This window comes from Meriones unguiculatus, chromosome 9, assembly GCF_030254825.1.
Source record: "Meriones unguiculatus strain TT.TT164.6M chromosome 9, Bangor_MerUng_6.1, whole genome shotgun sequence".
NCBI classification, from domain to species: domain Eukaryota; kingdom Metazoa; phylum Chordata; class Mammalia; order Rodentia; family Muridae; genus Meriones; species Meriones unguiculatus.
In genome coordinates, this window is record NC_083357.1 from 13,382,820 (window position 1) to 13,397,258 (window position 14,439).

The following is a 14,439-nucleotide window of genomic DNA, read 5'->3' on the forward strand; positions in this document are numbered from 1 at the left end:
TAGTCTCTGTTGAAAAGTCAGGTGTGATTCTGATGGGTTCACTATTATATGTTACTTAGCTTTTTCCCCTTTCAGCTTTTAGTGTTTTTTCTTTGTTCTGTATACTTACTGTTTTGATTATTATGTGGCAAGAGGATTTTCTTTTCTGGTCTAATTTATTGGGTGTTCTGTAGGACTCTTGTATTCTTATAGGCCTCTCTTTAAGGTGGGGAAATTTTCTTCAATGATTTTTTTGAAAATATTTTCCGGGCCTTGGAGGAAGGAATCTTCTTTTTCCTCTATTCCTATTATTCTTAGATTTTGTCTTTTCATGTTTTCTTGGATTTCTTGGATGGTCTGTGTCAGGAATTTTTTAGATTTCACATTTTCTTTGATGGATACATTGATTTCTTCCATTGTATCTTCCATAAGTCAGATTCTTTCTTCCATCTCCTGCAGTCTGTTGGTTATGCTTACCTCTGTAGTTCTTGTTTTCTTCCCTAAGTTCTTTTTCTCTACAATTTCCTCCATTTGTGTTTTCTTTAATTTTTCCAGTTCTATCTTCATATCTTGAATCATTTTGTTGATTTCCTTCACTTGTCTGACTGTATTTTCCTGTTTTTTTCAATTCCTTCAGCTGTTTGTTTGAACAATCCTCTATTTCTTTTATTTCTTTGAGTGTTTTAAGTATTTCCTCTAAAGGCCACAATTTTTTTGGCTGCAACTTTCTGTGCTTCTTTATAGATTGCCATAATCTGTTTGTCTTTATATTCCTCCATTTGTTTATGAATAGCCATAATCTGTTTGACTTTATCTTCCTCTAATTCTTTACATACTTTATTTGTTTCCTCTATTATCCTCTTCATAAGCATAGTTGTAAGGTCATCTTCTTGAATTGTGTCCAGGGCTGCTTGCCCCTTGATAACTGGGTTCTGGAGTTGCCATATTGCTCTGTCTTTTGTTTGTTGAGCTTTTAAGCTGCCCTCTACCCACTGGGCTATCTTATGTTTTAGGTGTTAGTTTCTGGTGCTTCCTGGAATCCTGTAGTGGGGAGAATCCACTTGGCAGGAAGATGATTTTTCCTGAAGGAAGCCTCCTCAGCTTTTTGGGTATGGTCACTGAATGGCTGGTGTTTTTCAGGAATTGTCACAGTTCCCCTCAGGCATATAGACCTGAGTGGTAACTGTGGTCTTTGTTATTCAAGGGGGCTCTCCTCTCAACTGGAGAAGTCCTGGAGACAGCTGCCCTGCTTCTGGGTTTCTTGCTGTAATTTTATTGAGCTACTGCTGTAACCTTGGTGCCCTGTGGTTTGGTCAGTTTAGTTATGGAAAACTGATTGCTTCTTGGAGCAGTATGTGGGGGGTGATCTCAGGGATCCCAGGCTTCTGTAGGTCTGAGCTTTGAGCTCTGTGCCCTAGCATCCAAGTGGTAATTAGTAGCAGGTGAGCACCCCTCTCATGCATGCAGCGGGAGGCTAGAGTCTGGAGCCTGGGAATAACCAGAAACTTTTCCAGAGCTAGGCTTCCAGAGGTAGGGTCAGATGTTTCCCCCACTGTGGGGTTTTCTCCCAACAGGAAGACCCAGTTGGTGGTGTTTGGGGTGGCGCTTAGAGCCTGCAAGTGCTGGTGGGTGGTGGCTCCAAGCTGGTGACTGGGCAGGAACCTGAGAACTTTTCCTGAGAAGTTTCCCATGTGTGGTGGTGGTGGTGTGTGGGGGTAGGGTTGGCTGAATGCTCTAAGGTAGGACCTGATGTTTCTCTCCCTGTGAGGTTGTCTCCTGACAAAGAAACCCGGTCTCTATTGCTCTGGAGTTCACAGTTCTGTCTGTGATGGAGAGTTGGGCGCACAGCAAGACTCTGGGCTGGTGGCTGGAGCCCCACTCAGGGCTGGCTGTTGTGTGCCCGCTGGTCTGTGAGACCTTTTCCAGGGATAGACTGGGTGACCTGAGATCAGTTCTGCTTGCTTCCTCCCCTGTGGGGTTTTCTCACCAGTCTCTGGTGTTTTGGTGCCCACAGTTCAGCTTGGGAAGGTGATCAGGACACTCAGGTATGTAGCTCTGGTCTGTCCACCGAGTAACTTTGGGACCCAGGATGTTCTCCGGGTTTTGGCTGGGTGACCTGAGAGTGGACCTGACTCATTCCCACACCGTGGAGCTTCCTCTCACCTGGGAAACATGATCATTGTTGTTTTAGGACCCAGAGTTCAGTTTCTTGATTGCTGTACCAGCATTGCTGTCCTGCTCCTCAGACACTGTGTCCTCCTGATGCTGCCATCTTGGATTCCCCTAGAATTTCCCTTTTCTAAAATGGATGAGAAAAGAATGTTTAAGATTTTGTATTTTTTACAATTTGAAATATTTATATATATGTATTGGGATATATTAGGGATGGAGTTTAAGTTTAAACATGAAATTATTTTATGTTTCATATGCATCATATACATATAGTCTTAGATAATCCTATGTGACATTTTAAATAACTTTGTGCAGGAAACAAAGTTTACATTTATTTACACATAAGAGATTAAATGTGGGATTTTCCATTTGTGGTGTTATTCAGAAACTCAAAAAGTTTCAGATTTTGAAGAGTTTTGGATTCCAGATCCTTGGATTAAGGATGCTCGACTTACAGGTGTTAAAATTTGGCTGACAGCATCTTATGACTGTGAGCAAACTGAATCTGTATTCTGGGGGGTTGCCCAGTTTATTTCTGTGTGTCCCAAGTTTATTCCTGAGTATTTTCTCTGCATCCCATGTGAGGGGCCTTTATCACTGAACCCCTGGTTCCGGAGAGAGAGGAAAAACTTATCATTATATGCTCTGAGAAAAGCACTCTGGGTGCAGGCAGGAAGAACTGTGGAATATCCCAAGTCTGAGAAGTACTATGATGGCTCACAGGTAAGCATGGCAGGTCAGTGACAGGACCTGATGGCTAAGCTGATAAGGGTCAATGGCTATGGCTCACCTGTGTTGTGTCTTGCAGGATCCTGGAGCTGCAAGACACAGGGGACCTGGATGTGCTCAAGCAGAAGTGGTGGCCACACACAGGCCGCTGTGACCTCACCAGTCATTCCAGTGCCCAGACTGATGGCAAATCCCTTAAGCTGCACAGCTTTGCTGGGGTCTTCTGCATTCTGGCCATTGGCCTTCTTCTCGCCTGCCTCGTGGCTGCTCTAGAGTTATGGTGGAACAGCAACCGGTGCCACCAGGAGACCCCCAAAGAGGTTGGTATCCTCATAGTTTTGCTATAATATGCAGGCAGGGTGTCTCCCCGGGCCATTTATTTGGTGGGTGGTTTTCTTGCAGATAGTACTTACCTGATTCACCTTGTCTGGACACAGCAGCATTGTATATTGGGGGAATATGTCATATTTCATTTTGTTTTTAAAGCAAGAGAGAAAATGTAGGGGATGTTTTCATGTTTGAACAAAGTGCCAAGGGACCATCCATGGCCACTAAAGTCCTGTATTTATCTATAGAGCAGGTACAGCGTGGGCAGCGCCAGAGAACCCTTCCCCACCCTGCCCCACTCATGTGCTTCCACCCTGACCTGGAGAGACCACCTGTAGGGTAAGAGAGGAGCCCGCATTCCTTCTTGGTTCTCTTTGGTGTCTCATACAGAGCCATAGGCCTAGTGAGCCCATAAATAAGGGGTCCCTGATCCCCCTGTCACCTTTTCTTTCCTCTCTCCCTCATTTTTACAAGGCCTAGCCTTGCACCTTGGGAGACACTGGAGCCCTGTCCAGACTCTAGGTTCTGGTACTTCTCTCACTTTATATAACAACCACTGCTGATTCTGTCCCTTGATATGTCCATCCCATTGGGTATTTGTTCTTTGAGGTCATTAGGTCATTTTCTGGCTTGTTTTACGAAAGGAACTCCTTAAAGGCAGTTTCCCTAAAAAGAGGGTATCAAAAGTGCCACTTTGTGATACTGCTCTGCCAATAGAAACATGTACATAGGCATCTATAGGGCAAGCCAGGGCACTCCGTCCATTTACTGTCACTGCCTGCTATACACACTCTGGCTTCATCAAGAATCAGATGTCAGCTGGGAGATTCTGCAGAGGCCTCTGGAGATAAATCTTGAACAGGAGGTTATAAAGCAGCTGGCATTCTGTCCAAAAGCATTCTTGATAAGAATTTTGCCTAATGTTCCCAGTTTCATTTCAGGTGATACACAAGTTCATTAATTAGCTTCAGAGGTGGGAGTTTAAGGAGAAAAGCAAAGTAAACTGGAGCTGGAAATACATGCAGGCAGGAGGAGGGCAGAGCTGGATGATTTCACTCTGCCTATTGTGGCTGGGAACTGGTACCTCTGAACATCAAAACTGTCTCATCCTGGCATGTGTTTCTGAGGTCTGCTGGATGTTCCCTCATCTATCAGTGTGCAAGGGAGTTCCTGACAAGGAACGCAATTACTGTCCCCTGGCCCTCTTACTCACCACTCATTTCAAGCAGTAAGCTAGGTGTTTTCTTCCTGGATCGTGCAGGCTCTGCTGAGTCAGCACTAAAGTGTCCTGAAGACATTTGTCTTCCCCTCCTGCCTTCCTAAATCTTCATGGAATAAGGGAGGAAGGAAGGGATGGAGGGATGGAGGGAGTGGGGAAAGAAGGAAAGAAAGAAGGAAGGAAGAAAGGAAGGAAGGAAGGAAGGAAGGAAGGAAGGAAGGAAGTCTAGCTTTGCTACTACCTCGATTGCATTCCTGTCACCCCTGAACCACAGCAGGGAAAGAAGGAGGACAATTAAGGAAAACTCACTGAAGGGAACACAGTTAGTGGCTGTACCCAAAGCTGTATTTTGTTAAGTAGGCAAATGGTTACCTTAAAAAATTTCCTGGAGGGATCATGACTTACAAATGAGCAATTAAAGAAAAGCCCTACAATGTCCTCTGCAACTGTGTAATCTTGTCAGTTCTTTCCATACCAAATCCAGGGCACCATTCTTGCTGTTACTACCCAAGGTCTTGGTACCCAAGAGCATCTTCAGGTAGGCAAATTGGTCCTAGAGTTCCTCTCAGTAGGAACAGGGAAGATAGGCCAGACAGAAGAATCATTGGTTGACCCAGGTTGTATCCCTACCAGTGTTGTCTATTTGTTTGAGGTCTTAGCTTTCTCCTTAGTTAGCCTCTTGCTTTTCTCTATACAAATGTCTTGTAGGTCAGGTTAGCAAAGGATGGTTTTGTTTTTAGGTGGGTGTACCTGGCAACGGCATGGAAATGTCTCTTCTGGCTGATGTGAACAGGATATCTGATATGACACAGAGAGAGACAGAGATACAGAGAGAGACAGAGAGACAAACAGATCATAGACAGAGGAACAGAAAGAGACAGAGACATAAATAAGAAAGTGCAAGCAAAAGGAGAATACAGAAGACCAAGAGATGACCAGCTTGTGGAAGCACAAATTATTTTCTTCTTTCTTGCCAGCACCTTTTCTTGTTTTCTCTTTTCTACATAAATCTAGTCCCTGATATAAGAGAATAAATACACTTCTAAACAGTTTGTACTTTCACAACATGGTCCTCCTTGCCTGGTTGTCAGTTCAAGCAGACAGAAATGAGAATGACAGATACAAGAGGAAGCACAGTAGCTGCTGTCCACCTTCCCTCCTATTGCTATTTAAATGGGCCTCGTGGGAACCACCTGTTCTTATGGGTCTCCAGTTTTGAGATGAGGTTTATCCCAGTTCCCTCATTTCCTCCTTTAACAACCTTATCTATATGGACCTTTCTTCTCCCTCCAAGTGTACTTCTCACCTCTTGGGCAGCTTCAGCACAGCTCACTCTTCTCCATCCTATAAACTGGGCTGCCCTAACATAAGCAGTGAGAACCTCTGGAATACAGAGGGTTCCCATCCTAGCTAGCACAAGGTAGGGCCGCTGGTGTTAGAGTGGGTAGTGGTTAGTGAAGACTATTGTGGCTGGAGGATGTTAGTGTTGAGAGCTGAGAAACTGATAGAAATCATTGAGCTGGAGATGAGATGGAAAGTTGTATTTTGGACACAATGGGTTAACAGGGAGTAAGAACATGAGGAATAAACCAGCAGAGGAATCCGAGGAAGGAGGATGCTTCTACTTCCAATATCTCAATGCTAGGGTGAGGGGTTTGAGCCCCATCATCTTGGAACAGAGGATGGGCCCCAAATGATAATATTTTAGAATTATATCCTTAAAACTGTGGTAAAAGTATTTAATTTAGATCCCCTTCACATTGCTGCTGGCCCATGTTTTATGGAGCAGCATTACAATTAGGTGAGGCTGTCTGGAAACTCTTGGAATGTTTCGTTTTGGGATGCTGGCTATATTTCTTAAGAGCTGAAAACCTGTCTTTGGGTGGAGCCCAAGCTGTGTTTAATGAGTTGTGCTTCGATGTCTTCAGAGTTTAGACACCTTTTGGGGGAAGAGTAGTAATGTGCATTCAACCTCTTAATATTCATGTGCATTTGAGCTCATATTTTTTCTGAGGAATCAGGCAATTATGTAGTTACCCAGTGCAGGTGAGTGCGCCACGCTCTCGGGGATGCAGTAAAGAGCTACCCGCTAGATTTATGGGGGATGCAGAATCATTGCTCTGAGAATGAAATATTCATGAAATAAAGATGAGAACTGCACAAATGGGAGCTGACATGAGGATTGAGGGATAGATCATCCATCACTGGGCTGGAAGTTGGAATTCTGGCTTCTCCCTGCCTTGCTTGGCTTGCACCATGTTTCCATGGCAGACAGGAGCTGATGGAGCCATGGTAGCTGGACAGTTACTGGCAGTCTAGCTGCAGCTCCTTTGTTTTGACCTGTGGACCAGCATCTGTGTGACTGGATACCAGGAGTCCTCTCTTCAGCATCTTACCTTGCTTCATCTCTACTCCTCTGCTATACAAATTACATGTTGTCTTCTTAATCTTGTTAACAACATGTAAGAAAGGCTTTCTTATAGTGGACGAGTGCAACTCAGAAATTACAAAGACCAAAGCTGGACTGTGGGTGCTACATTTGTCTCCTTGTACCTGCTACACACTGAAGGCAGGCTTGTCACAGGGCAAGAACACTGAGATTTTTTGAGGTGTACAAGATCATAAATTTCTACCTAACATTTTTCCAGAAGATTTTGAAAATAAGGGGGTCAGATTCTAGTAAGGTATCTCTGAGCCCTGGGTTTATGTCTTCTGTTGAAAACTGAGACCAGCTATAAGTCAGATTGATAATTCTAGCAATTAACTTTCAGTGAGATGATGTGGAAAATACATTCCACTGAGTATCTTAGAACCAGGTCCCTGACAAGGCCATCTCTACCTGTGACCACTGCACATCTTCTTTGTTATCAGAAAATTTTTACCTGTGTCTGCTTCAAGCCTGCTAATAGTTCTACCTTACCTCTGCATTTTCATCACTTTGCCCACTCTCTGGAACACAGGCACTCTTGATAGGGGGTGATGAATATAATTGGGTATCGAACATTTTCTATGTGCCAGGAACCAAAGATGAATGTTTTACCAAGAACATTAGCTCATCTGGTCATAGGAGCTCAAATGTATTAATTGAATGAATGAACCAGTCTGGGCTCCTATAAAGAAAATGTTATTAAATATTAAACTGTTGTATAATCATTGGAGCTGGATCAATGGCTTTCAGTTATGGCAGCATATATCAGAGATGATTAATTCTGGAGCTTTTGAGAAGTACAGATGCTTGGATTCAGTTTCCATAGGGTCATATTAAGAAGATCTGGAGAGTATAATTTACAAAATCTCTGCAATAGTTTCTGATATCCTGCTGAGGATTAAAACCTTCCATCCTCATTTCTTCCAAGGTCTGTAAGACCCTTCCGTGGTGAGGAAGGTGAGCCTGGCATGGTAGAAAAGAAGCCTGGTATTGGATCTAAGTGGGCATCAATGGTTACAATGCTTCACTCTCCATGTGTCACCTTGAGCATGTCATTTCTCTTCTTGTCTCTTTAGTCCTTTGGGTCCTGCTGTTCCCACCTATTGTGTGACATGCTTGTTTCTTTCCTCTTATTTCTCTGCCCAGAAAAAAATAGTGAAGGAGGTGAATGGGCACTCTCCTACAATACTTCAAAGAATGACTGGTCATCTCCTGAGCTTATTTCACTGTCTTGAAATTTAACCTGTTTGTTTTTACCTAATCAAAACTCTCAGACCCAAACCCAATTTCTAGCAACCTCTAAGAGGATTGTGTTGGTGGCATCACTCCCATCCATTGGGTCTAATTTACCACCTGGTGGGTCTCAATGGCAACAGGAGAATGCTTCCAACAACCATATAGGTCATGTGGGAAGTCTCTGAGCCCTAGTTTTGTTCCTGCCTACCTTAAAGGGAGAACTGTTGGCTTCCAAACAAAGTCAGCTCTAAAGAGTCTCATGTGCAACAAGCTGTTACATAGATGATAGTTTAGTTAATTACCGTTTTCCAATGCACTGTATTATTTCCACGTTGGTGAACAGCAGCTTAATTACAGAACTTTATCTCTGCCTGAGAGAGGTTCCCTGGTAACCTCTGTTTCTGCATCTGCCGTCATTCTTAACATGGGTGAGGAAATGCAGAGCTGGAATCCAGCCGACTCATGGCTAAACACAGTCAATGAATCTTATGTCATATTCAGGGATGTTTGACTAGGTCAGTTACCTAAGACAGATTAATGAAGGCAGCCCTAAGTTCCCAGGTCTCTTTCCACAGCTGTCATTACCTGGCTGAACACTGAAGCCTTGGGATAATGAGGATGTAAACTGATGTAGTTCACATAAAAAGCCCATTATTTGATTTGCATAACATTATAGAATGCATCATTTTGTCTGAAAGAAGGATAATTAATCAAATCACTCCTGCCGCTTTTCTTGCTTAAGCTGATTACTTCTGCCTCTTCTTTCCTTGGCTAGAAACATATAAGGCCCAAATGAACATGGCTTTGCCTGTGTTGAATCTGGTGCCTCAGGTGATAACGCAGAACACATCTTCAAAGACCCAAAATACAGTGATCTTGAGCTTTTTTCTCCTCAGTTCTGGCTTTTCAACTAAGCAGCAAACTTAGGCAGCTTATGATGTTAAGACTTTGAGACAGGCTGCAGTCATTTTCTGGGGAGGTCAGGATGCATTTAGAGCATTCTCTCATTTTCTTATAGAGATAATCAATCAGTGCAGGAGACGCCTAACAGACTCCTCTACTCTTAGGGTTTATCTTGGTCTTGGTGCTACTGGAATAATGGAATTTGAACAGAAAGAGGTTCTACTGGTTTGAGGAAGTTGGATTCTTGACAGCCATTTGGCATGGGAAGCTCTCTCTGGAAAATTTGTTCAATTGGTGTGAACATTTTCTGTGTATCCTGACGTGGAAAGGTTAAAGGCTAATAGATAACCACAATTGGGAGTTGATTTGCACTGCACAGCTTCCCAGTCCTTCCAGCTGATTCATCCATCCTTAATTTGAGAAACGGAAGAAATACACTAGGTTAAGAAACTATTCAAGATCTTTCCATTAGATATACAGTAGCAGCCAGCCAGCCAACACAAATCAGATTTGACATTTTAGTTGTTGTTAGTCGTGGTGGTGGTGGTAGTGGAGGATGGAGGTGGCTGTAGCAGTAGTGTGTGTTTGTGTGTGTGTTAGATAAAATGTGAAGGTGGGTAGGTACTGAGGTGGGGGAAGATCTAGGAGGAGTTGGGGAAGGGGAAAGACTATGATCAAAATATATTATACAAATTTCTCAGAATATAAATTTAAAAAAGAGAAATACCCACTCCTTGGGTCAGTCTTTACTTGAATGGTGGCTGATCTCACAGCTGCATTAAAGGCTAAGTTATTATCTGTGACACCCCCCCCCCCCCCGAGCACTACTGTTTCCCATTTTGTACCCTGAATGTCAATGTTGAAGGCATAGGACTAAGGCCTCCTTTGCTCACATTTTTCTTCCCAAGACTTTGGTTGGGACACCCCACCAAGCTTTATTTGTTTCTCTAGCATTTGGTTGGGAGTGCTGTTTTCTCATTGCCAGAGACTCTCAAATCCCTCTCTTCCTAGAGCATTCTTATACCAGAAGTTATCCTCTCTCTCTAATGGCTGAAAAACAGGAAGCACATCCTGAGTGTCTGCCCCAGCCAGTGCTGAGCTAAATGAAAGGTCAGGGCTTTCCCTTCAGCTTGTGAGAATCCAGGGTCACCACAGCTGGAACCAAGACAACTTGCTTCCTACCTCTTGCAAACGAGTCCACTGTGTAACTTAGTTTTCTTCCATTACAAATGGATACCTTAAAGAGAAAACAGAATGGAAGAAAAGGCAAGATTATGCAACTAACCAGTTCTTTCATGAAAACTTAGAAGCATCACTCATTAACGTTCTTTGTATGGAAACAACAGGCTATAGTGAGTACATCTAGTCTTCTCTAAGTTTTGCTGGATGTAGAGGGGAGAATATTGTTGCCTCAAGCTCTAAAATGCATCAGAAAAATCTATCTCAATGTCTCTACCTTATGCCCTTTCTTTGTGCCTTTCTACATTTTGGGATGTCTGGGAAGACATTCACCAGCTGAGTTGTGGCACTGACTTTGGTTAGTGTAGACAAAGGGAGCAAACCCTATATCAAAAGCTGCATAGGAGATCATGGCAGTTGTGAAAAGATTGGAGGTACAAGTTTGGTAATGAGCAGAACCAAGGCTTGTCTGGAGGTCCAGGTCCTGACCATGGCCACAGAACACAGAATTGTTCTGTGACAATGAAGCACTGAATGAAATTTCAACCATTCCCCATCTGAGTCTCTTTATTCAGGGTTTCCATTCTACTCTGGTGTCCTTGTTTGTATGCCGGTTCTGTCTGTTCACTGGGAAATGGCACCTGCCACTGCCATACTATTATGGAATGAAGATAGCCATTTCCCCAAAGCAAGTAACTCTCCAAAGCAAATGAACTGTGGATTACTGAAGAAGTCATCAATACTGAGGGAGTTCAGGACACTAGAGTCACAAATATTATGTATAAAATACTAATTTAAAATTTTTATATGAAGAAAGGAAAAGGTTTTCTTCATTTAAAGAAAAGAATAAAAAAAAGAACAGAAAAACAGGTAAAGCACACATTGACGTGAAATTTCCACAGAGCTAACTCAACCATAGAACAAAATAATTTAACAAATAGGTTGAATTTGGGTCTGCTATAAATAGATTATCCTTAATTTACTATGGTTCAGCTATTATATTTCATCTTTACCATTGGTGCAAAAGCAAGATGCAATCAGCAGAAACTATACTTCAAATCTGAAATCTTTTCCTGGCACTATATATTCCTATTTTCTGACAATACCAAGAACCAACAGAGGCACATTCCCAGCCACTACAGATCATCAGCAGAAAGTACCAATACTCTAAAGACCATGTTGTTAAGTGAGGATGCCTAGTAGTTAAGGCAATGCATTGTTGACTCGATATTTTCAGTTTATGGTGAGACTGTTAACATTCAGCATCGTAAGTTGAGGAGCACTTACAGCTTTCATATTTTTGAAGAAGGTGACATAGGAATTTTATGAATGGTCTGAAGCTAGGCAAAACAGAGAATATGATCTCTTCCCATTTCCCTTCATTTTTCCTATGGCACTTTCTACTCAGAGGTATTCCTATCTCAAAAGTAGCTTCCCAGCACTGATGAGCTAAGTTGTACCTTTGTGAGGCTGCAGATCACTGGAATCCTGAGTGTTTTTCATGGCTATTCAATTACTTCCAATATCATTTCCATTTATGACACTGAGTCAATTTTCCACTGTGTTCCCTCACCCTCTGACCAGTGTGCTTCCTGTTACTCAGTTTCTTCCTTGCCTGAAATGAAATCTTCATTGTCTTATGGAAACTGTCAGTTTCCTTGACTTGGGAAATGTTCTGGAAACTGCAGGACGTGTCTTACCAGAAGCTTAGCACAGTATGCCAGCTATGAACTCATGGAAATTTAGACAGCAGTAATCTACTTTTCTGTATGGCAGGGAATGTTGAGACAATGAATGAATTATGGGGTGCTTTAGTTCTTATCCCCCTTGAGATATGCTGACTTGGGTCTTCCTATGATTGGCTTTGTGGTTGGTGTCATGGAAAAGGAGGAGGGATTATGCTCTTGATTCCACATGGTCTCCTAATGGGGAGGCCCTGTCCTTCATCCCATAGGAGCACAAAGCAATCAATCAGTTGGGAGAACATCTGCATTGCATGGCCATTTCTTCTCAAGTTTGGAAGCTTTTTAAGGCCTCTACATCTCTTGGTATTTCTAAAATACCTATACCATAAACAGAGATTCTATTCCTCTCTCTGACATATGCTATGAGCACTAGACCACTGGCCAAATTGTATTTTAGAAATGAGCTTTGACACAATATTTTTTCTTGAAATCTGAAATAAAAAAGGGCCAGCTGTAGCCACCATCTTGCCTGAATATTGGAACTCACAGAGTCAAAAATAGTGCTGTAGCTCCTACCTTCATTTGGGAGCTGATAAAGCTTTTTTTCCTGGACACTTGTCTGCTCTTCTAGGCTGTGGGGGTAGGACTTGGGATGCAGGTGACATCTTCCTTGAGCTCTCAGGATAATGACCACTTTGATTCATTCTAACATTGAAGATGTAACATCACTCTATTTGAGAAGAATTACAGGAGTGGTTATATTTGTCTTTAATATTCTTCAGCAGACAGTAAGCCAAAGGTCTTAAGTTATGTCCTCCACTGTGATGAGACAGGGTCAAGGGTGAGGACTGGATATCTAGGAATCTGTATGCCCTCTTGAAACCTCACTGTCACTGCTCCTCTACCCACTTAGACATCCATGTTTCATTAGCCAGATGGGGACATGCTTCCCCTCTTGGATGAAATAGAGATTCAAATAGAAAAAAGTAGGTTGCCAGGTAGGGCAGGGTTGCTTTTCCACACAGAACCTAGAGGTTCTAAGAGCCTCTAACATTTATGGGGTTGTGGCTCATGAGGCAATGCCATTACTGAACCTGACCCTCTTTGCATATGGCAGAAGTGACAGCATGGAGCCTTGGAGGGATGTGAATTGAAACTGCAAATGCATGGAGCACATTAGGGGATCAAGACTATTTCCTCTATTTTCCTGGCACTCTGTTTATCTACTCCTGTTTTTGCCAGCTCTTCAAAGCATCTTGTCATAGTGTTAGCTCCCTGGGCATGTCAGAGATTCTAAGTTGAGCGTAGTGGGGAGAAAAGAGGCCTCTCATGCCTACTGTGTGGGTCATTGCTGTATACAGATTAGTTCAAGTGCATGGATTCCCCTGATAGCCAAGAGTTGACCCTCTGGTTGAGTGAAGGAAGGTGGGAGCAATGATGGATACTCTGTCAGGAAGGCTGAATAGGCCTGGTATCTCCAGGTATCCAGATTTTTCAGCAAGCTGACTTCATCACACTCCGAGGATGGCCTCTGACCTCCTGTATTCTCTCTCCAGGACAAAGAAGTGAATCTGGAACAGGTGCATCGGCGCATAAACAGCCTGATGGATGAAGATATTGCTCACAAGCAAATTTCCCCAGCATCCATTGAGCTTTCTGCCCTGGAGATGGGGGGCCTGGCTCCGAGCCAAGCCTTGGAGCCCACGCGGGAGTACCAGAACACCCAGCTCTCAGTCAGCACCTTTCTGCCTGAGCAGAGCAGCCATGGCACCAGCCGGACACTGTCGTCAGGGCCCAGCAGCAACCTGCCACTGCCACTGAGCAGCTCAGCCACCATGCCCTCTATTCAGTGCAAACATAGGTCGCCCAATGGGGGACTATTCCGACAGAGCCCTGTGAAGACCCCCATCCCTGTGTCCTTCCAGCCGGTGCCTGGAGGCATCCTTCCAGAGGCTCTGGACACCTCTCATGGCACCTCCATCTGACTGTGTCGCCTGCCCTCCTGCCCGCCCGCCCACCCACCCGACCAGCAGAGCTTTTTAATACAAGAAAATGACAACACAGATCACACACACACACACACACACACACACACACACACACACACAGAGACTCTTTCATTTTTCTTGTACATAAATGTAAATAATGACAGAATGGAGTGGGGTAAAAGTGTATTTTGAATATTCCCAATTTTCGAAGTCAGTAAAAAAAAAAAAACAAAAAAAAACAAAAAACAAAAACTGTATGAATGACTTTGTAAATTTTGTTCTATATGAATAAAAAGGCAAATTACTTGTGATCATTCTGAAGTGCCAAAGGAGCCCCCTGTTCCTGGGCCTTTCTGAGGACAGGAAGAACAATCCGAGAAGAAGCTCCTGGCTGCTGGGGAGAAGGAAGAGATGGAGGAGCCCGAATGCTGCTTGCTGTTGTACCCATCACTTTCCCTCTTGTTCTTTTTTAACAAGCCCCTCATTTATCTGTCAGTGTCCTTGAGTGGATTCTGAATATGTTTGAGTTGGGCGCCCATGTTGGGTGGACCCATCTGTTCTCTAAGCTGTAGAGTGACCTGCCCTAGACAAAGC

General features: G+C 43.4%; 1 protein-coding gene across 2 annotated transcripts in view; it reads left to right on the top strand.

Annotated features, from left to right (window-relative positions):
• Positions 1–14,156, top strand: part of Grid1 (glutamate ionotropic receptor delta type subunit 1) — a 734,712-nt gene extending 720,556 nt beyond the window's left edge. Inside the window, exons 15-17 of one of the 2 annotated variants that reach the window (XM_060390905.1) lie at positions 2,960–3,200; positions 3,456–3,546; positions 13,414–13,552. In XM_060390905.1, coding sequence (XP_060246888.1) covers positions 2,960–3,200; positions 3,456–3,545 — 331 coding nt within the window. In that variant the 3' untranslated portion in view covers position 3,546; positions 13,414–13,552. Of the gene's footprint in view, positions 1–2,959; positions 3,201–3,455; positions 3,547–13,413 lie in introns of both variants that reach the window. The other variant, XM_060390904.1, reaches the window with a different exon arrangement.
• Positions 14,157–14,439: the final 283 nt, after the last annotated feature.